The 22,737-nt window shown below is 39.4% G+C and overlaps 1 protein-coding gene across 3 annotated transcripts in view; it reads left to right on the plus strand.

Moving 5' to 3' along the window:
* The window catches only part of LOC120731113 (sacsin-like), a 34,647-nt gene extending 12,303 nt beyond the window's left edge, over positions 1-22,344 (plus strand). Inside the window, exons 8-10 of one of the 3 annotated variants that reach the window (XM_040027927.1) lie at positions 28-208; positions 15,003-17,396; positions 17,649-22,344. In XM_040027927.1, coding sequence (XP_039883861.1) covers positions 28-208; positions 15,003-15,069 — 248 coding nt within the window. In that variant the 3' untranslated portion in view covers positions 15,070-17,396; positions 17,649-22,344. Of the gene's footprint in view, positions 1-27; positions 7,393-15,002; positions 17,397-17,648 lie in introns of those variants that run through there. The other 2 variants (XM_040027928.1, XM_040027926.1) reach the window with 2 other exon arrangements.
* The last annotated feature ends 393 nt before the right edge of the window (positions 22,345-22,737 follow it).

Genomic DNA, 22,737 nt, shown 5'->3' on the forward strand with positions numbered 1-22,737 from the left:
AAAAAATCTTTTTAATCTGCTCTTCAGATTTCTTCAAGGTCACCAACATTGATGCATCCCATGTGGCTGAATATACAAGAAGGTATTTGCCACCAGACTGGAAGCAGACAGGGAAGAACCTTGTTACATGGGACAACAACAACAGTCAGCATCCACCTTTAGACTGGTTTCAAGAATTCTGGAGGTTTCTCAACAGTCATTTTAATGAGTTAAGTCCTTTCACTGGCATACCTCTAATACCAGTTAGTCCTCTGTCTGGCAGTCAGACTGTATCAGTAGCAAAACTACAGCAGAACACAACTCTGATTTTTCAGAAAAGTAAACAGCTAAATTTGCCAGACCGAATAGCTCAGCTGGTGAACAAAGTTGGTGGGACAGTGGTGAGAGGAAATGAGTGGCTCAAGCATGAAGACGTTGACTCGTATGTGCTGTGCCCATCTCCAAGGAGTGTTTTGAAGGTCCTGATGAATTTAGATTTCCAGCATCTTGTCACAGAACTCAAATCCGCCTCTCACACAGCACGAGAAGAACTGAAAGATTATCTCTCTCATCTGGATTCTCTCTCAAAAGCAGAGAAAGATTTTCTCTTGAAGTTGCCTTTGTTTCAAACCATGAAAGGATTCAGTGTTGCAGCTCAATCGAAACAAGCTGTGCTTCTGATCTCAGGCCTAACAGTACCAACAGAGCTCCCTATGCCTGATTCCATAATCCAGTGTTCTACTGAGACTGACCGCAGACTGTTACAGCTGCTCAAAGTTCATCTCTTGGACACCGCCGAAGCAGCCAATGTTCTTGTTGACAGCATAAGCAAAGGCGCTTGTGGCAATGAAGACACTAAAAAAACAATGACTTGGGTTTTACAGCATGGTAAGGTGCTTTTCTCACAAAACGAATCCCTGAAATGCAGCTGTAAGGACTTGAGCTTCATTGAGGTGAATGGACAGCTGAAAAAGGCATCTGACTTTTTTGATCCAAGAATTCCGACTTTTAAAGTCATCTTTGAGTCAGACTTCTTTCCACCGCCTTCATACACTCATTCACTGCAGATGCTGGAAAGCTTAACAGAAATCGGATTACTGAATAAAGAGATGGATGTCTCACCTGAATATTTGGTGCATGCTGTCACCCTGACTGACAAACTATGCATGAACTCACAAATCGAGGCTCTAAGAAGAGCTCAGGTTCTCCTGGAAATATTGGAAAGTAATGATCTACTGACAAAGTTTTCTCACAAACAGATTCATTGCCTCAAAATGCTGAAATGGATCCCATGTGAACAACCTGGAAGTGAGAAACAATTCAGTGATAAATCTCAGAAGTATTGTTTGTTTTGCCCAAATGAAATAAGACATTCTGTGTATAAGGACATTGTTGGACATGTAATGCCACTAACAGGGAAGCTCAGTGACAGAGTTAGCAACAGACTTGGTCTCAAAGACCTACCACCACCTGAAAAAGTGACTGAGAATCTGTCAGTCTTGAAATCAAAAGCACTGGAAATGGTTAATCCTGACACAGATGTAGACCTCAAAAGACAGCTGCACAGCATTTACAAACACATGCAAGACAATGTCTCTGTATTTGTTACAATGATGGACAAGGAGACATGCTGTCTATGGACTCACAACCAGTTTGTTGCACCCCAGGATCTGGTTCTTGAATACCCAAATAATCTAGATCTGAGTTCTTACATTGGGAAGGTGCCGAAGGAATTTTTGCCATACAGAACATTGTTCCAGAGGTTTGGCCTGAGAAAAGTACTTTCCAATGAAGACATTTTAGGCATTCTGTACTCCATCCAGCAAACAATTGAAGCAAGACAACAGCCGATTGCAAGTTCCTCTGAAGTCAAAGTGTCAATAGAAATTCTCAACTGGCTCTGGAAAGAGAAGAAAACAGTTCAGGATGACATTCCAGTGCCAGTTATTGCTGATGGAAGAAAATGTACCCTTAAACCACGATCAACAGCTCTTTTCTGTGATGTAAGCAAAAATGGACTGAAAGAACTAAACTGCAGAGAAGAGGAAATTTATGTCATACATGAGGAAATTCCAAAAGCAGCGGCTGAATGGCTGGAAATTCGTTTTCTCAGTACCCACATCCTTGATCCAGAGGAGATAGGAATAGAGCAGTGTGGACAATCTGAACCAATAACAATGAGAATAAAAAACATTCTTAAAGAGTATGATGAAGACAGTGACATCTTCAAAGAGCTCATCCAGAATGCAGAGGATGCTGGGGCAGATGTTTGCAAGTTCTTGGTGGATTTCAGAGTACACAGAGATGCCCCCGAAAGCCTGATTGACCCTGACATGGCTCTTTGTCAGGGACCTTGTCTTTGGGCTTTCAATAATGAGCAGTTCACAGCAGAGGATTGGAAAAATATTGTCAGAGTTGGCTCAGCCTCGAAGGAAAACAAAGTGGAAAAAATTGGAAAGTTTGGACTTGGATTCAACACTGTGTATCATGTGACAGATGTCCCCTCCATCCTTAGTGGCAACATTCTTCTCATACTTGATCCAAATGTTACTCATCTCACAAAACATATCAAACATAAATCAAATCCTGGAATCAAGCTGGATCTCTCTCAACAGCGATTCTTTCATTGTTTTCCTGGTCAGTTTGGATCATATGAAAACATTTTTGACTGTAATTTCACTACAAAAAGTCCTCCTGAACCCTATCCAGGCACTCTGATCAAACTACCTTTCCGAAGTGAAGAAGAAGCTGTCAAATCAGAAATAAGCACAAATGTGTATCAAAAACCCCATATCCTTGATTTTCAACATCACTTTTTTAAGAATTCACAAACCCATCTGCTTTTTTTAAAGAACATCATTACATTATCCCTCCAAAATATCCCACACAATGGATCAACTCCACCAACAGAAAACGAAATAGAGACCATCTTCTCTGTGTCCAAAACCACTGTGAGTGCAATGGAGATTCCTGATGACACCAGTGTGTCCAAGCAACGTAATGCTGAGAAATCACTGATGAAACTTGATGGTAAATGCAAAGGACTAATTGAATCTTGCACAGTCAGAATTATCCAAATATCCAGTCAGCAGTCTAATGAAAATGAAGTTCAGCTCTGGCTCCTGTACAACTGCTTTGGGACACACAAGTCTTTGAAAATGGCCATTCACAAAAACAAGCAGGCCAGTTTCTCTTTGCCCATTGGAGGGATTGCTGTGCCCTTGCAAAATGATCCAGAAACTGGAAAATTCACCACATTACAAACAGATCTTGTTGGACAGGCCTTTTGCTTCCTTCCTCTTCCCATTCACACGGGTCTTCCTGTCAATGTAAATGGCACATTTGCGGTGACAAGCAACCGAAAAGGTCTGTGGGAAACTGGAGTGAAAAATGACTGGAACAAAGCTCTCCTTCAGGATCCAGTAGTGACAGCATATGTTACTGTACTCAAGGCACTAAAGAAAATGTCAGAAAATAAGGAGCTGGTGAGTTACTGTTATCACACCTTTTGGCCTGATAGAGAGAAAGTGAGTAAAACTTTCAAGCCTTTAGTGGATGCACTTTACTCAACCATTGTTGATGACTCTGTTGGTCCAGAGCTCTTTAGTGATGGAGAACAATGGTTCTCAATGAACAATGCCATATTTCTTCATGAGGGCATTGAAAATAATAAAAAGATTGGTGACCTTGCAGTTCAAGTTTGTCAGAAATATGCAAACGGACCCAATCATGTTGTTCCTCTTCCACTGTGGCTGAGAAATAGCTTCAAACAGGCTGGCCTTGAAAAGGTTTTACAAAACAGGACCTGGAACTGGGAGAAGTTCTATAGAGAAGCAGTGTTCAGTAACCTAACTACAATGGACTCGAAGAGTAGAGATACCCTTGTGCTGCATGCTATTGATCTTCATATCAAAGAAATTGACAATCTGCTGCTCTGCTATCCATGCATACCCACAAAGGGTGGACAGCTCCAACATGTCAGGAAACTTGTGAATCCTACAGGGAAAGTGGCCTGTCTTTTTGAACCAAACGAGGGACGCTTGCTTGGTGGATCCAAAAATGACTTCAGATCTGCAAAAAGGATTCAGCGTTTGTTGGAACTCGGTATGGCAGATGACCATCTCCCATTGGAAGATATCACAGAGAAAGCAGGCACAATTAATAAAACCTGGAGCATTGACAAAAAGAAAGCATTTGTCCACTTGAAGTGCCTATTTGAAATGATGAAGAATCACATTTATGATGAAGACTCTCACCACTGGAAAACACTGAGGACAACTGCATTTCTTCCAGCATATTCACCTGGTGATGCAAAAATGGAAGGAAATGTAACACTTAAAAAGCCCACTGATGTTTTTAGTGACAAATGCTCCCTTCTCGTTAACATGACACAACCAGTGTTGGATAATAGTAATTTGAAAATACACCACAGTGATCCAGTCCTAAAGATCTTGGGCGTGAACAGCACTCCGAAGCCAGAGGTGGTGCTCCAGCAGCTTCATGAAGGAAGCAAACAAGCACACTCCATTGACAGATCCATGCTTTACAAAATAGCATTTGAGTGCTATAAGTGTCTGGATCAGTGGATCTGTGACTCTGGAAATGCCACTTACATTTCACAACAAGCGAGTTCATTTCCATTCATCCTCATTGGTGATACATTTGTGAATGTTGACCGTGTAGCTGAGAACGGGCAATTTGAAACAAAGCCCTATCTCCACGTACTTCCAGCTGCCTTCACAAGCTTCACGAACCTCTGGACATGTATAGGTGTTGAAAAACAATTCACGATCACTCAGTTTCTAACTGTTTTGCAGGAATTAAAAGTTCAACATGGAAACCAGCCCCTACCAAAGAGGGATCTCTTAGTTTGCCTCACAATTTTAAACAAAGGGATATTTGAGGCCAAAGTCGAAATCACGGATGACTGTCTGATACCCAATGAGCATGGAGTTTTGCAGTTTGCTAGTGAGCTATTTTACAATGACAGCCCATGGATGCCACTCACTTCAGGTGTCACATTATGTCACGAGAATATCCCACGTGTTATGGCTCGCCACCTTGGAATCAAAACAACAAGGCATCATTCTCTGGAAAACCACATAGTTGATGAAATGACACCATTAGCTTTTGAGTTTGAACAGCAGGAACAGCTGACTGTTCGTATTAAAAACATAATTTCAGCCTATCCATCAAAGAAGGATATCCTTAAAGAGCTTATCCAAAATGCTGATGATGCAGAAGCAACAGAAATTAACTTCATCTGGGACAAAAGACAACATGGGAAAGTAAAAACATTTGGGAAGAAATGGAACAATCTCCAGGGTCCAGCACTTTGTGTGTTCAACAACAAAGTGTTTTCTGATGCTGACATTAAGGGAATTCAACAGCTGGGAGAGGGAGGAAAGCACAACACCCCAGGGAAGATAGGCAAGTACGGAGTTGGATTCAACTCTGTTTACCATCTGACTGACTGCCCTTCGATCCTTACAGGAGATGAAGTACTTTGCATTTCTGACCCCAATCAAAAATACATTAAAAATCACTCAAATAACCAACGATATGGCATTGGCTATAAACTCGCTGACACTTTCAAAGAAATGTACGTAGATGTCTACAAATCCTTTCTTCCAGACAAATTTTCTCTTAAAGAGGGCACCATGTTCAGATTACCTCTGAGGATGGGTACAAATGCAAATACCTCCAAAATATCACAGCAAGGAGTCACTGACTGCGACATGAAAGAACTGTGCTCTGCCCTGTCTGAAGATCCTGAAGGACTAATTCTCTTTCTGAAAAACATCTGCAAAATCAAAGTCCATGAAATCAGTGAAGATTCAGGAGGACTTAAAACCATCTTTGAGGTTGAAAAAAATCTGCCACAGAAAAGTCGGGACGAGAAAGATGCTTTTGTGAAACATCTACAAAATGCACTGCAATCAGACAAATTAGCAACACAAAAGACTTTCTATGAAACCACAATTTCCACCTCAGATAAAAGACAAAGTAAGTGGATTGTTGCAGAACAGTTTGGCTCCTTCAAAGACAGCTTTGAATTAAAACTATCAGACAAAATTCCCCAAGCATCATTAGCTGCACGTGTGAACACAAAAGGATCCAGCATCATGGATTTTAAAGGAGAAGCCTTTTGTTCACTTCCTTTGCCAGGGAAAACTGGACTGCCAGTACATGTAAATGGAAACTTTGAGGTTGATTCTGCCAGGAGAAGCCTTTGGAAAGAAGATGGGGAGAGTAAGAAATCAAACTGGAATGAGATTTTGAAACAGAACATCATTGCTCCGCTTTATGCAGATCTCCTGTATTACATCAGGCGCAGCATTGCAGTCAAGAAAGTTTCCCTTGCATTTATTGACTCATGTTTCAGTACAGAATACTTGTGTTTTTGGCCAACTGTGTCCAAGGATGTTTGCCCAGACTGGCATGAAATGATACATGGAGTATACAGATCACTGAAAGAAAAAGGCCTTGATGTAATCCCTGTGATGAAGAGCTCAACACGGAAAATTGCAGATAAAAAAATTAAAGAATACTCATTTGACTGGTGTAATGTCAGTGAAACAGACTCTACTGAGTCACCTTATCTGACAACCTCAGGAAATTTCAAGCTGAACAACATTTTGGAAGATCTTGGAATGAAGCTGGTTCCTTATTCCACAAACATGCAGAGGATTTGGAAAAGTTTCACAGATGCTGGGGTTGAAGTGAAAGAGGTCAGTCCCTCCTCTGTGCAGACTTTCCTACGAGCAAAGCCTCTCAATGATCCAACCCAAACAGATAAGGATTTACCTTTACCCATAAGTGCCACTTTGATCAAAGATGAGAAAAGATGTTCGGAGCTCTTGAGTTTTTGTTTAAAAGATTTCTCCTCAGAAAAGGTCAACCAGGACAATGCCAGTTTGCTCGAACAGCTTCCGCTTCTTCTCACAAAAGATAAAGTATTGACAGTTTTCAACTCCCAGTCACTCAAGTGGATATCAGGATATGAAGATCTCTTCTTTCACTACGAGAACAAATTTGCAGACTATCAGACAAACAAAGACCACATTAAACTTCTTCAAAGTTTAAAACTCATCCAAAAAATGACATTGACCTGCTCAGAGAAATATCTGAAACCATTTGTTCAGCATCTTCTTAAGAACTGCTATGTTGATCCACTCTGTGGTCTTCATGTCCCAAATGAGACAATGTTGGAGTGGCTGAAATCACTTTGGATGTTCATAACAAGTGAAATTAAACTACCAACCTCTAGAGTTGATGAACAAGTCAAGCCTGACACTAAGTGATGTGAGGAAACTCTTCAGTGACTGCTACATTTTACCTGTTGTGTGTCCAAGGTTGAACAACAAGCACTTCCTGCAAACAATGAAACACATGTCAAGTGTTGTGTTTGCCTCACAGAAACACAAAGACATATCAGGCATCCTCTTCAAACTTGGTTTTATGAAGTTTGATCATGTTTTCTTCTCTGAGATGGACCGAGAGGTACGTTCATGTCTACAAGATGAACTTCTTGATGTAGATGATCAAAGCTCAGTGTTGGATCAAGTGTACAACATTAATCGCTCAGAGTTTTCCCAGCTTTCAAATGATGATATGAATGAGTTTCAGATGTTCCTGCAATCGGGATTATCCAAGTCCAAAGACAATCAGGAGTATGTGAGGAAACTCAAATCCTTACCAATATTTGAAACAACACATGGTGAACGAGTGAGGATTGATGGAACTAAAAAGGTTTATGTTCTCAACAGCATTTATTCAGTGAAATTTCCAGATTTGTTCAACCTGCCCAACAGCAACAGCATTTTTCTCAAGTTCAGCTCTGAGAACTACACACTGTCACAAACACTCAACATTCAGGTCCTGGATGATTTGCAGTATTTCATGAAGTTCATTCTACCTGTTGTGCACCAACTCACAGAGTCACAGATTCTTCACAGCCTCAAACTGTTGCTGTCACTACATTACTCTTCAGAGGACAAGACAACTATCATCTCTTCACTGAAGACAGTGAAACTGATTCGCAGTTCTCAAGGTAGACTGGAGCCTGCATCATACTACTTTGATGAGAGAGTGGAGCTGTACAAACAAATGTTACCCCACGAGAAATTTGTACCTGAGAGATTTTGGACTGAGCTGTGTAAAGGAAATGATTACGCAGAAAAGGCAAACCAGCTGGTCAGAGAACTTGGAATGAAGCATGTTGTGTCAAACGATGAGATAATAAATTTTGCGTACCAGCTGGAATCAGAAGCAAAAGGAAAAGGAAAAATTAAAGACCTGAAACTGAAATCATCATTACTTTTCAGTGAAGCCTTAAATAAAGCATGTGATCCCAAAGACAACAAGGAAAGGTTGCTGGAAAGCATTGCCGACATCAAATTCATTTTTCCAGTTATGATTCGAAAAGAACTGTCCAACTACCACCAACCATTTGCAGCTGAAGGAACTACTGTTAAAATTAGAGGCTCGTTGATTGAAAAAAATCCAGGACATCAGGATTTGATTTGGTCCTCAATGCCAATTATAGACCTACCAGTTTATACAACACAGAAACTTATGCAGATGATGAAAAATGCAGGAGCTCATGAAGAACCACCTCCAAACTGTGTAACCAGTAACATAAGAAACATCTGTCAGTCACCATGTGAAACTGACCAGCTGATCAAAACACGAGCTAAAGTGTTCAGAAATTCGTACGCTTACCTGCAAGCAAAAAGATTTGAAGGAAACCAGCTGGCTGGTCTTCCTGTTGTGTTGGTTGAAAAAGACACAAAACTTATGAGGCCTGATGACATGTGTCTGTCACTCTTGTATGATCTGGACTTCAGACCATATCTGTACAAGATTACTCCAGAAGATGCAATGTATGCACCGTTCTTTCAGAAAATTGGTGTGAAGAACGAAGCTACTGCAGAGCAATATTGTAATGTTTTGGCAGCAGTTTACGCTGATTCCTGTGATAAACAGAAACTACATTCAAACCAGCTGATAACTGTGAAACGAGCTGTTGAGCAGTTGTTTAAGTTAATCAGTGCTCAGGGAAACCAGACGCTTCTTGAAAATGTGGAGACTCTGTATCTTCCTGCAGTAGATGGTAAATTATACCCATCATCCACACTCTGCTACAACGACACAGTGTTTGAGACCAAAAGGTTGGAAGAAGCGCTGGAGAACAAGTTCCTGCTGCTTCAGAAACTCAGTGAATGTCATTTGGGCAACGACAAATACAAGCATCATCAGCTGTTGCAACTGCTGCCTCAGAAATTTCAGCCAAAGATGCTGTCTGAGTTCACAGAGGAAAGAGTTGTGGAATCAAAGATGCAGCGTTGTGAACTTGGGACTGGCTGTGAATTTAGTGGATGGTTTGCTAAACATCTCTCCTCAGGAGCCTTTAAATATGGATTCATTTGTCTTATTAGAGAGCAGTTGCAAGGCAAAATAACACAAGAAGATGCTTCTAACATATGTGAGCAGACTTTTGGCAGTATACAGATTATCTGCTGCAAAACTTTGGAAACAGCTCTCTGGCTCAATAAACAACCACTTCCCAAAACTGATGAAGAAACAGATGTATCTGTGGAACGAGGGCAACAAGGATGCACCTTTTACTTAAAGCACAATGATGACATGGCTCACAAGGTAATAAATGAAGTCATCATGACACTGACAAAGGAGATTAATGTTCTTTTAGGAAACAGAATTGCATTGGGTCACCTTCCAGTGCTGGGACAACTCCTCATGTGTGACGATCTGCAAGATGTTCGGAAAACTTTGTCTAAAAATCAGATCCGTGACAGTGCTGAAACTGAAAGTTCCTCTTTTAGTCCAGCAGCCCCTGGGACAGAGGTTCCAGAAGAATGGCATGATTGTTTGGACATGAATGTCCTCAACAACTTTGAAGAGGGGGAGTATGTTGGCTACAGCATTGATGACAAGTACATTTATGCAGTTATTGTTGAAGAACTGCCTGGTCACAATGGACGATATTCATGGAGATACAAAATAGAAGTAGGAGAAGATGAGCCCATTGAAGTCAGCTGTGTTGATCTGTTTCAGTTTAAACGAGAAAAGAAGGTAAAAACAGAAGAAAACACTTGCATGGAGCTGGAACCACTGACCGGAGCTGTGCCAAATTCTTCTGAATCATCAACAAATTCTTTACCAGCCTCTGTTGAGGAAGCTGAAAGGGAAATTGATAAATGTTTGGCAGAGATCTGGAGGCTTCCTGAGGAGGAGCGGCCCAAAGCCATCAAGAGACTGTACCTCAGGTGGCACCCTGACAAAAATCTGGATTGCCAGTCTCTTGCCAATGAGGCATTCAAATATTTACAGAATCGAATTGATGAGCTTAGCAAAGGCAAACCTGCAGGCTCGACCTTTTCAAGCAGAAACACAAATTTCAGAGGCTTCTATCAACAGTGGAATCAGGAGGCCAGGTATCACAGAAATAGTCGAGAGAGGTTCTCTAGAGGCTATAGAGGTTTCCATTCCTACAACTTCTGGACCCATAATAAAAATGTCCCAAGGCCAGACAGAGAAGAGGCCAGGCGCTGGTGTAGACAGGCTCGCTGCGATCTCAATGCAGCTCACAAAGACACTGGTGGAGGGAGCACAGAGTGGTGTCTGTTTAAGGTCCATCAAGCAGTGGAAAAGTCTCTCATAGCAGCATGCTATAAAAGAAATGGACAACGCCCCAACAGCAGCTCAATTTCAGCCACTGCTGCACAAGTTTCCTGCTACAGCCTCCAACTGAGAGATCTGCCTGAGATTGTGAAAAACCTGCAGACACTCGGGGTGGATCCTAAAAAGACTCAATATCCCAACTGCCATCCATATCCCCACATACCGAACGGACGATTCAGATCAGAGAATGAAATGCTGGCACTGAACAAGGCATCAGAGCTCCTTAATAAAATAGAAGCATATGTGAATTAAGGATTTAAAACATGGTATTGGTCAGTGTAACTGTTTTTCTAAATTTTAAAAGGATTATATCCACAGTGCAAACTGAAATATTATTTAGCATCACAACCAAAAGGAATTTAAGTTGTATTCTTTTTTTCTTTTCTTTTTTTTTTTGAGTAATGATCACTGAATGATGTTAGTATGAAGTATAAACAACAAAGGTTTTTGTGCACTTTCATGAATATTCACTTAGGAAACATGTAATCACTATATGACTTTGTTTTGCTTTGCTTTCATTTTGAAGCTGCTCATTTCTGATATTGATATATTATGTGTTTTGTTTTATTTTGAAAATGCGTATATCAAGTATTTTTTTGTAAGCAACTGAGTTGGGATTTTTGACTACTCTTGGGGGGAGGTCATTGGACCGCTTCATTGTTGTTTGGTAAATGCCTGCTGGGAAGCAATATACTTACTGTAATATAACATTTATGAAAAGGCAAATGTGAAGACTACTTACTGAGTGAAGCTGCAACTACTGTAGAAGATTCTTACTTATTTTTCTTACATTTTAAACAGTTATTACTATTGACATCCATAAATTTTGGTGACAGAAGACACTCAGCATGTAATTTTGTTATGTTAAGTGCAAATGCAAAAGAAATTGGCAGAAATCTGTCGCAACCTATTATTATCATTTAATAAAAGTTTTCTTATGAAAGAAAAGAAATGGCAATGCCTGTCATATTTCTAAAAAGGGGTCAAGGGTTAGCTAATATTACTATAATTAAGTATAAGTATATAATAAGTTTAAGATTATTACTTCATTTCATTCCTTGTTCATTTACTGTATATTCAGGAGTTCTTAAAGGAATAAAGATTACCTACTTTAACTGTGTCTGTTTAATGTGATTTCACTTTTTCGCTGTATCATTTAATGTTAATGTGTCAGTGGCCAGTGTGACATAAAAACTGTACCCACTAATACCAGTAAAATCTGACAGCAAAAAATCTCTGAAGTTTGCTGACTTTGACTCTCTCCCTGAAGTTAAACCACCATCTATGGCAATGTAGAATTAAGATTGCACAAATTCAGGATTACTTGAGCTCTGCAATTCATGAGCTGCGGCTGAGATGAACATACAAAAGACATCTATGCTAAGATGAGATCAGCCCTGCACAAGATTAGACAAACCATTGAATCAAAGTGTTTTGAGCAGTTTAAAGACAGTGATGCTCACTTAAAGCTTACGTTTACATATACTGAACTCAAAGAAACATAATTAGAGACGGGAATAAGAAACGATTGTACACAATCATTAAATGTACTTAAGTTTCTCAAAAATTGTCTGTGTGAATCTTAATCATCCATATTAGTAAATGGAGTTTGCTGAATTAGAATTCCAAGTGTACCTCCAACCACCTTCAAGCCAACAAGTGGTATAATCAACCCAACTACCTAACATGTCTATATGGTCTCCATGAGAATCTTGTTTTCACAAAGGAAATTCTAATTGGGTGTTAGCAGATAATGAACCTAAATCTAAAAAATGTCATTGGACCCCATTTAGATGTTCAGTTGTCAGTGACAGAGAAGCACGAGTTAAAGTTAAAAGCATTTTTTTTATTCATTGTAAAGTCATGTTATGAATATAATGACACCTTAACAACATATCTGGCCAATACATGTTTCCATATATTGTTTGTAAGGAAAAAGTTCACATATATATCAGATTTGGTCCTTGTGTTTTGCCTCCTGTTCTCTCCTCCTTCAACTGATAATTTACACTAAATCTCTACATACAGCAGGGTGGCGCCTGTAACTGAAGGGATGTGAAGATAGAAAAAAGAAGTAAGGATCTTTACAAAGTTAGTGCGATACAATGGGAGCTCAAGGTGTTACAAGCATATTAGACACTTGCCTTAATGACACATCTAATCCAAGCCTGGAGGGAACTGCAATAGGTACATTCTTCTATTGGTATATTTTGTGTTGAAGAGACTCAACTCATTAACGCAAAGACATGTTTTGGGTTTTGGAGCTTAGGTTCTAGTTGTGAAGGTTGAGGTGGACACATCAGAGTTGTTATAAATGTGATGAATCACGAGCTCTGCAGTTTGTTAATAGCTGATCACGAGGCAACATGAAAACCGGTTTAGCTAGAACACCATGTATTATTACTGAATACCCACCTGGCAACTTTTCTGTTGCCAGGTGGGTATTAACAGAAAGTTCAGCACCTATTTTAGCTAGAAGAGAACAAAAATACATCAGAGCTTATGAGAACATCTCTCAGAAAAACTTTGTTTTATTCAAGAGTGATGCAGCTTTTAGGACGGATATACATGATATAGCTAAATCACATCTCCCCTGCTAATGGCCAATTCAGCTTTGTTACTGTATCAAATAAAGTCACCATGACATGTAAAATTAGCCAAATGGGAATTACTGTAAGCTGTACTTCATTTTAAACAATGTGGAGCTTCCACATTCCACGGGAAGGAAGGACACTAGAAGTGGATAAAAATAGATTTTACTTTTACTACTCCTCTTTCTTCCTGAGAAAATATGCTATTTACCTTGTGCAACACCATATTATCGGAATGAAATAAGCAGCTCCGTTTTCCTGCAAGAAAAAACTGCAGCCCATTTCTTGATGAAAAGCTGCTGAAGTGGAACAATTGTCCACAAGAGCAATATGTGTCCATATTTCCAGTGTCTGTCATAGCCTTTGATAAATGAATGGATTTTCTGTCACCTACATTTGATTCAACATCTCTTGCCTGTACAAGTAGAAGATCCATGCAGTAGTACGAGGATGTTGCTTTAGCGACTCATATATTCACTCATATAGTCGTCATTTGTTTTATGAAACACATGTTTACAATGAGTCTTACAAATTTTGTTGTATTATATTCAGTAATAGGGTGGGTATTAACAGAAAGTTCAGCACTTATTTTATCTAGAAGAAAGCATAAATACAGAAGAGCTGATGAGAAAATCTCAGAGAAACATAACATAGACTTTGTTTTACTTGAGAGCGATACAGCTTTTAGGACTGACATAGATGATATAGCTAAATCACATCTCTCCAGCTTATGGACAAATCAGCTTTGTTACTGTATCAAATACAGTCGCCATGACATGTAAAATTAGTCAAATGGGGAACAGCCTATGAATTACTGTAAGCTGTACTTCACTTTAAACAATGTGGAGCTTCCACATTCCACAGGAGGAAAGATACTAGACATGGATAAACATAGATTTTAATTAGTCTTCCTTCGTACTGAGAAAATATGTTACTTACCTTGTGCAACACCATATTATCGGAATGAAATAATCAGCTCCGTTTTCCTGTAAGAAAAAACTGCAGCCCATTTCCTGATGAAGAGCTGCTGAAGTGGAACAATTGTCCACAAGAGCAATATGTGCCCATAGAGTCATGGGGATATTGGCACAATCGTTCTTTATTGTTTTAACTACTATACTGCAGTCTCATAACAAATATAAACAACGAGAGTAGATATACTAAACCTGTATTCATTAATTATTACATCATGCTGCCGTATTTATTCGTGACTGTGCTATACACTGCAAACAAACCTGTGACAAGTGCCATAATTTGGTTACAAGAAGAAGTTCCATAATTCCATAGCTTTGCCTAATAACAAATGCATGAACGTTTTTTTAAAATGTTTTGTTTATTTATTTTTTTTGCACTTTATATCAGTTGCAAGAAAGTAGCTGTCTACGTAAGTAATCTGGGTTCTACAGCTTTAAGCAGCTGCAATCACTTTCTGGCAGACAATCACTTTTCGGCACAACACCGGCAATGACTTTGCAGACATCCTGGAGTCAATCGACAAGCGATTGTCCAGTTTTGATGCGAGGATGTCCCTGGTGGAGATTTCACACCGGGAATTTAAATCTCTGAGAGAATCCCTGGAGACTGCTGAAAACGCCACGCTACGGGAGTCGGTCAGATCTTTTACCGAAAATGTGACCCAGCTAAACATGGAAGAAGAAAAAAAGAGAGACTGTTATCATTTACAAGCCCGTAGCATGAGAGATAACCTTGTGCTCTCTTGTATTCCAGAATCTGCTGGAGAGGACACGGAAATAGCGGTGGAAAAGCTTCATTAAAAACACCTGAAGCTGCCTGAGGACACCGTGAAGAACATCGCGTTTGAAAGAGTGCATCGTATCAGGGCCATGAGGTTGGCGACTGGGAGACCACGTCCAATTGCGACCAAATTCGGCCACTTCAAACAGAAGGAACAGGTGAAGAGTCGCGGCAGAGAGCTGAAAGGAACGGACTTCAGCGTAAACGACCACCCCAAAGAGATCCTGGAACGACGCAAGGTCCTGTTCCCAGTCCGACGTAGCTTCATCCAGAAAGGCTCCCGCGCTGTCATCGCTGTGGACCGACTCTACATGGACGGACAGCTCTAGCACGACCCCGGCATCACTCCGTGGTTGTATTGACTTCACTCCAGATAAGAATCCACTACACTCTTTTCTTATCCACTCACACTCTCTTGCATTAACATGTGTTTAATCTAGCAATACCAGTATGATGTCATAGCAGATATAACACTGTCACCCTCCGTCATTGTTAATTGGAACGTTTCAGGTTATTTTTCTTTTTTCTTTTTCTTTTTGTCGCATACCATTCTCGTTGGTTTTTTTCTTTCTCTTTTCTTTCACTGTGGATACTTTGAAAGGGAAGTTTCAGTTCCCAACCAGCTACAGCGCAAGTTATTTGCGCCCCATCAGTGTAGCCATCTTAAGTTTTGGCCTACGTTTGCACCATATAAAAAAGCTCAGGCATTCAGACCCTTCATCACCCTATTTGAAAATATAACCGGAATCATTTGGACAGGATATAACAGTCGAGGCAAAATATTCACCCGAGTGTAGTTTTATATAATGCAGCAGGAAATTTTTTAAGCCATATGAAAAGAAACAATCTCCATATATTGACAACATTAATGAGAGTATAAAAAAAACTATTTAAAAAAAGATGAAGCATTTTATAAAGTAGTTGTTATAATGAGTTTTTACAGACCATTATAACAACTTTTAAAATGTGTTCACCGTCTGGGTATCGACGTAGAATATTTTTCAGGTAGTCATGAAGGGTGGCGCCGTTGCTCCAAAAAAAAAAAAAACTAAACAAAACAGCAAGATTAAACAGAAAAAAATTAAACTGGGGTTAAAATTCATATATACACGAGGTAAGTGCTGATGAAGTGATGATGGCAAGGATAAGGTCAACAAAAATGTATTTGATTTTCATGCTTAGCTATAAAGGGTTTTGGGTTTTTTTTGACATAGCTGTCATTTGAGCTCATACATCGTCATAAAATTAAATGACTTCATTCCGAGATGTAATATTCACAAGTATATTGTACACACGAAAAATCAATGACGTAATTTCGATGATAGATGATGACTGGTATAAATGTGTATTTTAAATTTTGCAGTGCTGGTTGAAAAATAGGTATCTGGTTACAAAAAGCTGAATTTATGTATGTATATATTTGTCAAAAACTAATCACAAAACAAAAGCTTCTACATAGCTCACTTGCAAATCTTCTTTCCTGCTCTGTAAGTATTGAAAAAGAATTACTATTATTATTCATTATTATTAATATCCATCCCTACTCAAGACATAGGAAGAACAGTGAAGGCCAGTGTGTGTCATGTGAAGGCTGTGTGCAGGCAGGAAAAGGACCCAAAGTGCAGACTCCGGAGACAAACGTGAACTCAAACAGAACAAAATTAAGAATTCCAATAACTTACACGGGCATACAGAACACACAGCATATATGATGGTAGATCGCGACACGGACACAGAGAAACACAGGGCTTAAATACACAGATCGCTGGATTGGGACTCAACCCATATATACATAGCACATGATGAGGCTAAGGGAGAACAGGTGGGAAACATGGCAGGAACAAATCAAGGTTAACTAGAAAAAGGGAGTTAAAGTGAAAATGACATACAAAAGGCAAGAGACTTAGCAAAAATAAAAAAAGTAACAAAATCACAAACAGGGATGGAAACTTGACAAGGAAAGGGGAACACAGGGGAAGGCTGATACCTGAAATAAGGGAATAAATACAAAGCAACAAAGGTCAAGAACATAACCTAAATATTCTAGACAGAGAATGTCAAACAGAATTTGAAAGCCCAAAACTGAAAACACTGGGTGAAGACCCAGGATCATGACAACTTCTGTTGTCATATTGTGCATATTTCCCAGAAGTACAAGGGAAATGACTTGATTTCGGAGTAAGCTTTAATTGGTCATTTGAGGAAGAGCAGTTTTTTATACTTTAATGTCAGCTTTTCAGACCATCCACCTCACACCTGAAAGTCTGTTTGTAATGGAGTTTAAATGCTGTTGTTTTCTTTTGAAGGCTTTGGGAGTTTGAATTAGAGGATTTTGAGGAAGAAGAAGCCAAACCTCTTCTGAAACTGGTAAGACTTTAAAACTCACAAGAATTATAATTTGGAGGGGTTTTTTTTCATTATGTTCACATAACCTCTAAACAAAACTGCACTGTATACGTGTTTTCTGTTTTAAGTGTGGGCAGTGAATGTAATTAATAAAATGAGGGACAGAGTTCCCAAATCCTCCTTAAATTTCTAGAGGCCATACTTCCTTTCAGTAAGTCACATCTGACATTCACAGGAGTCTTTACTAAAATATTCAACCTGTCCTTAACACAGGCCACCGTTCCACCCTGCCAGAAGTCCTCTACCATCATCCACATTCTAAAGAAAACTACCATCCAGTGCCTAAACGATTTCCGGCCAGAGGCTCTTACTCCAGTCATCTTGAAGTGTCTCGAGAAACTGGTCAGAACTCAGATCATTCGAGGACTCCCAGCCACATTCGATTCCCACCAATTTGCATACATGAAGAACAGATCAACAGAAGACACCATAGCCACAGCCTGACAACCCTAATGCATTTAGAACAAAAGGACAGTGACGTCAGGCTTCTTTTTATTGATTTCAGCTCGGCTTTTAACGCCATAATCCCTGCCAGGCTGGTAACCGAATTGCACGACCTCTGCCTCTGGATCAAGGACTTTCTCAGTGACCGCCCATAGAGAGTCCAAGTAGGGCCCCGCCTATCCTCAGCACTCAGCCTCAAGACCGGCTCCCCTTCAGGGATGTGTGCAAAGTCCTCTGCTGTACACCCTATATACTGCAACACCATCCACCTGTACAACACTATTGTGAAGTTTGTGGATAACACAACTGTTATTGGGCTTATCACGGCGGGAAATAAGTCTGCATACAGGGACGAAGTGGAAAAACTGTCATCATGGTGCAGCCACAAAAAACAAAGAAATAATTGTTGACCTCAGAAGGAACAAATCTGACCCTCAGCCCATACACATAAATGGGGACTGTGTGGAGAGGGACTCTGCCTTTATGTTCCTGGGCCTGAACCTGGGTGATGACCTAACCTGGAAAACAAACACTACAGCTATGATTTAAAAGGCACAGCAGCGACTCCATTGAAAGCACATTGACATATTGCATCCCAGTGTGTTTTGTACTGCTCAGGAAAAGGTAGCACAGAGAATCATCAGTTATGCTCTTCACTCTCTGGAGGAGCTGTACAGGTCCCGCTGCCACAGGAAAGCCTGCAGCATCCTGAAGGATACATCCCACCCCACCTGTCACCTATTCCACTTGTTACCCTCAGGTAACGACACGACACGTCGTTACACGGTACACGACAATAAAAGCCAAAACAAACAGACTGAGAAACAGCACATACACCGGGACTGTTGCATTAACAAATATACTCAGGGATAAACCACTGTGAAAATACAAACTTTTAACTGTGCAATATTTTCTTTTTTTTAACTGTGCAATATATTCTAAAGGACTAATCACTGTACGACAACTGCATTTTCACTTGTTCATTCTTATATACTTTTGTATACACTATATTTATTTATTTATTGTTTAATTTATTGTACATGTATACTTTTTTCCCTCTTAAAGGTACGCTCTTTTCATTTGCACTGAACGGGGTTGCATTCAAAAGATTCTGATTCTGATGTTCTTCCCAGTGAAGAACCTTCTTCCGAAAGTCTGTCAATGCCTGATGTTCTTCCCAGTGAGAAAGTCGTTTGTGAAAGTCACAGTGCCAGTCACTGATGTTCCATGTGAGGAACCTCCTTCTGAAACTTCATCCATGTCTCAGTCTGTAACACACACAAAAAGATTCTAGGTCTGACCAACCTCCTCAGCCGTGAGCAAAAAGATGACAGTCAATAAAATTCAAAAAGATAATTTATTAACACAATCAAAAAGGTAAAGGATTAAACAGCCCAGTGTCCCATGGGCAGATCAAGTAAAAACACACAGTCCAAGGCCAGAGCAAGCTATGCCACAATGCCAGTTGCACTCCACACGTTGACTTCAACAGAGTTAGGAGTTGTCCTCTGAGACCCACCACCCTGTAAGTAGATAGCCAGTGGTCACTCCAGCCTCTGCAACTCAGCTGCCTTTAGGCTGTGGCATATAATAGGCCCTGGCCTGCACAGAGAGACAAAATAACACCTTGAAATGTGACACACACACAACCACTCCCAACCCAGTGCAACTTCACACAATAATATGGAGATGAATTAATACAGGCACATTAGTCTACCATGTTACACCGTCAGCTGTATTTGTTATCAGTGTAACAGAGAAGTCAGATGACCATAAAATCAGGAAGAAAAAAAAGAAAGAAAAGAGCTTTGCAATAAATATTAACACTACTCCACATCTTTGTTAAACTAAAAGAGTTTAGGTGTATATAAATCTAAAGTTGATCAAGGTGAGTAAAAAAAAAGTATAATAAAAGTTTTTTGTGTTTTCACCTCTAAAAGTTACTCTACACGGTTTACAAAGCACCTTATTTTCCTTGCCATCAAATTCAAAATGTGTCCATCATAAATGAATGCATGACAAAAATAACTATTTAGATTTAAAAAAATGTCTTTATAACTTTAAAGTTTAATTCATTAATAATTGCTTATACTAAAGCATGTGTGAAATAGAGTCACTATAGAATTTGGTTCATTTATTCATAATTTTTTATTTTATCCAAACTTAAACTTTCTGTGGATATCAGCAATTTAATCTTTCACAAATGAGAAAAGGAAAACCCACCAGGGAAACTGCAGATTACCCAGGTGGGTTTGTCGTACCTGACCAGAAAAATATTGGATGTAACTTACATACGTTAAACATGCATGATTGTATTATGTGATTGTGGAGTTTGAAAGAGGTTTAAACTTAAGATTCTCGAACAAAAAGCCAGCATATTTATATAGAACAGTTAAATAGTGACAATAATCTTAAATTCATGTGAGGGTGTACAATACTGTTCAAAACTCTTTGGCAACTCACAAGGCACCAATCTTGTCAGGATTGGTGGAATTAACAACACAGAAAAATACCGTCAGATTTGTTCCAGCATGCAGTATCATCTGGTAAGGGTCTGATTGGCAACAGCTTCATTTTTCAGACTTACAATGATCCCAAACACACTGACAGTGCAATAAATTCATACCTGGATAGAAAAACACAGACTGGAACACTATCCGTCATGGATTTGCCTCCAGCTCTGTTCTAGTCAAATGTCCCTGTAAGTAAAGCATAAATAGGTCTTATTAATTTATTCTTTACACCTGATCTTTATTACCCCTGAGCACTCACATACTGCAACAGATCTTTTTTCAGGCATTTTGATAAGAAATTGTATTTGGAAAAAAAGTGATTTGGGAACCTTAATAATGGCTCTGTACCGAAAAAAAAAGCTACAGATTTTCTCACAAGGTTAATAACATGTCTACCAACTATTACCTGTTTAAATAACTGCTGAGCATTACTCCAAATACTTTATTTGGTGGCTCCTCATTAAAAATTTTATTTATTTGTTAACATGAGCATCAGTTACTGTGTATTTTTAACACCTTAAATTCAATGTGATACCATTATCCTGCCTAACAAGCTAAAAAGCTCCAAAAGGATTAAGTATGGAACATATTATAAATGGAAAATCATATATTGCACTCCAAACACAGCAGTTCTGAAATGGCTGAAAAGACCAATGCTCTGTTGCAGTATGCAGAGTACATGTGTAAATTGATCATAGTACAAAAAAAATATAGTGCCTTTGTAGAGTGGTGATCAAATACAGAGATAGAGGTTGCTGACATTGAGACATTCAGAGCCATCATAAGGCAGTAACTGACAAATAAGACAGCACAGCAGTTACATGATTAGATCTTACCACAAGAGGTCAGTACAATACATTAATGTAGTAGACACAAATTATGCAGGTTGAGGCATAAAAATGTACAGAGTAAAAAGGTAAATGAGGTAACCAGGCTTAAAATCCATCTTTTCTTTTTCTGTACACAGTCAAGTAAAGACTGTAAGCTTTCCTCTGCTTTAGAGGAGTTCTTTCAGGCTTGCTAATTCTACTTTTGTCCTTCCAGAGATGGTTGTCTGGGAAAATCCCAGTAGATCAGCAGTTTCTGAAATACTCAGATCAGCCGATGCTCACTTTGAACTTAGCTGGGTCATCTTGGCCATGTCTACATGCCTAAATGCACTGATTTCCATTTCCTAAACTGACACTACAGTGTTTACACTAGACAGTATAAAGTTGGAATTCAGTGAATGAATCGAAGCGTCACCAGTTTAAATGCAAATTTATCCCTGCTACACTTGATGTAACATAAGTCTGACCATCACAACCACAGCCACTGTGTATCAGTCTAACACAGATCTTTACTGTGAATTCACCACAGTCCTGCAAACTAACTAAAATGTGTAATTTCTTAAAGCACATCATATGAACTACTTTCAACCCACTTTAATTCCCAAACATTTCCGTTATAAATGACACCGCTTAACCAAAAGTAACAAGTCCGTTATGAAAATGTGAAAAGTAGAAAGTAATTATATTTGTGTTAAAATATAGGGAGTAAAAGTAAAAAGTTAATAAGTACTCAAGTAAAATATAGATACCTGAAAACTACTTAAGTACAGTCCGACCCACTTCTGTGGAAGAACCAGATGAGCATGTATAAAGGTGTGATCCTAAAATTCAGATAAACTATCTTCAATAATTTACTTAACGAATGACATTGTTAGTGAAAAACCAGAAGATTATAGGGCTGGGCTAAGCGCCCAATGTTTCAAAAACCTAGTAACGCCTTTGGACCGCCGATGCTGGCTCTCAGTGGGTCTAACAGGCGAATATCAGAGTCGTGCATATACTGAATGTAAGTACTTATCTTACAAACGCAGTAAGAAAAAAACCCATAAAATAACGGCGCAGGATTGAATGTTACATTTGATAGTTTTCCTGCAAGAACATGCTGCAGCCCGTTTTGTGATTTAAAAAAAAGAAAAACTAAAAATAATAATAAAAAGGGGAGCAGGAGAGGGCCCGGTATAGTTCACTAGGATGAGCGGACGAACATATGCCGCATGGCGTGGAGCGTCCGCGTTTGCCGCGTGTCTGCTCCGTCTCTTCTGTCCAATAAAGCTGAAAAAGCGCCCCCATTTTTTTTTAAAATGGGTTTGCAGCAACATCTAGCAAGCGGCGGGACAACAACAGGTAGTAGGTTAACCTGTTGGAGCTCAGAAAGTTTCGTTTCACTGGAACATTAGAGAAAAAAATACCTCAGTGGCTCCTTTTGTTTCTTTAGTTTCGTTTCCAAATGAATAATGGAGAAAACGGGACCAAACTTGACTGGAGCCAACGTGCGACGTCGTGATTGGGCACTTG

The sequence above is a fragment of the Simochromis diagramma genome, unplaced genomic scaffold (assembly GCF_900408965.1).
Source record: "Simochromis diagramma unplaced genomic scaffold, fSimDia1.1 OVJJ01000343.1, whole genome shotgun sequence".
Lineage (NCBI taxonomy): Eukaryota > Metazoa > Chordata > Actinopteri > Cichliformes > Cichlidae > Simochromis > Simochromis diagramma.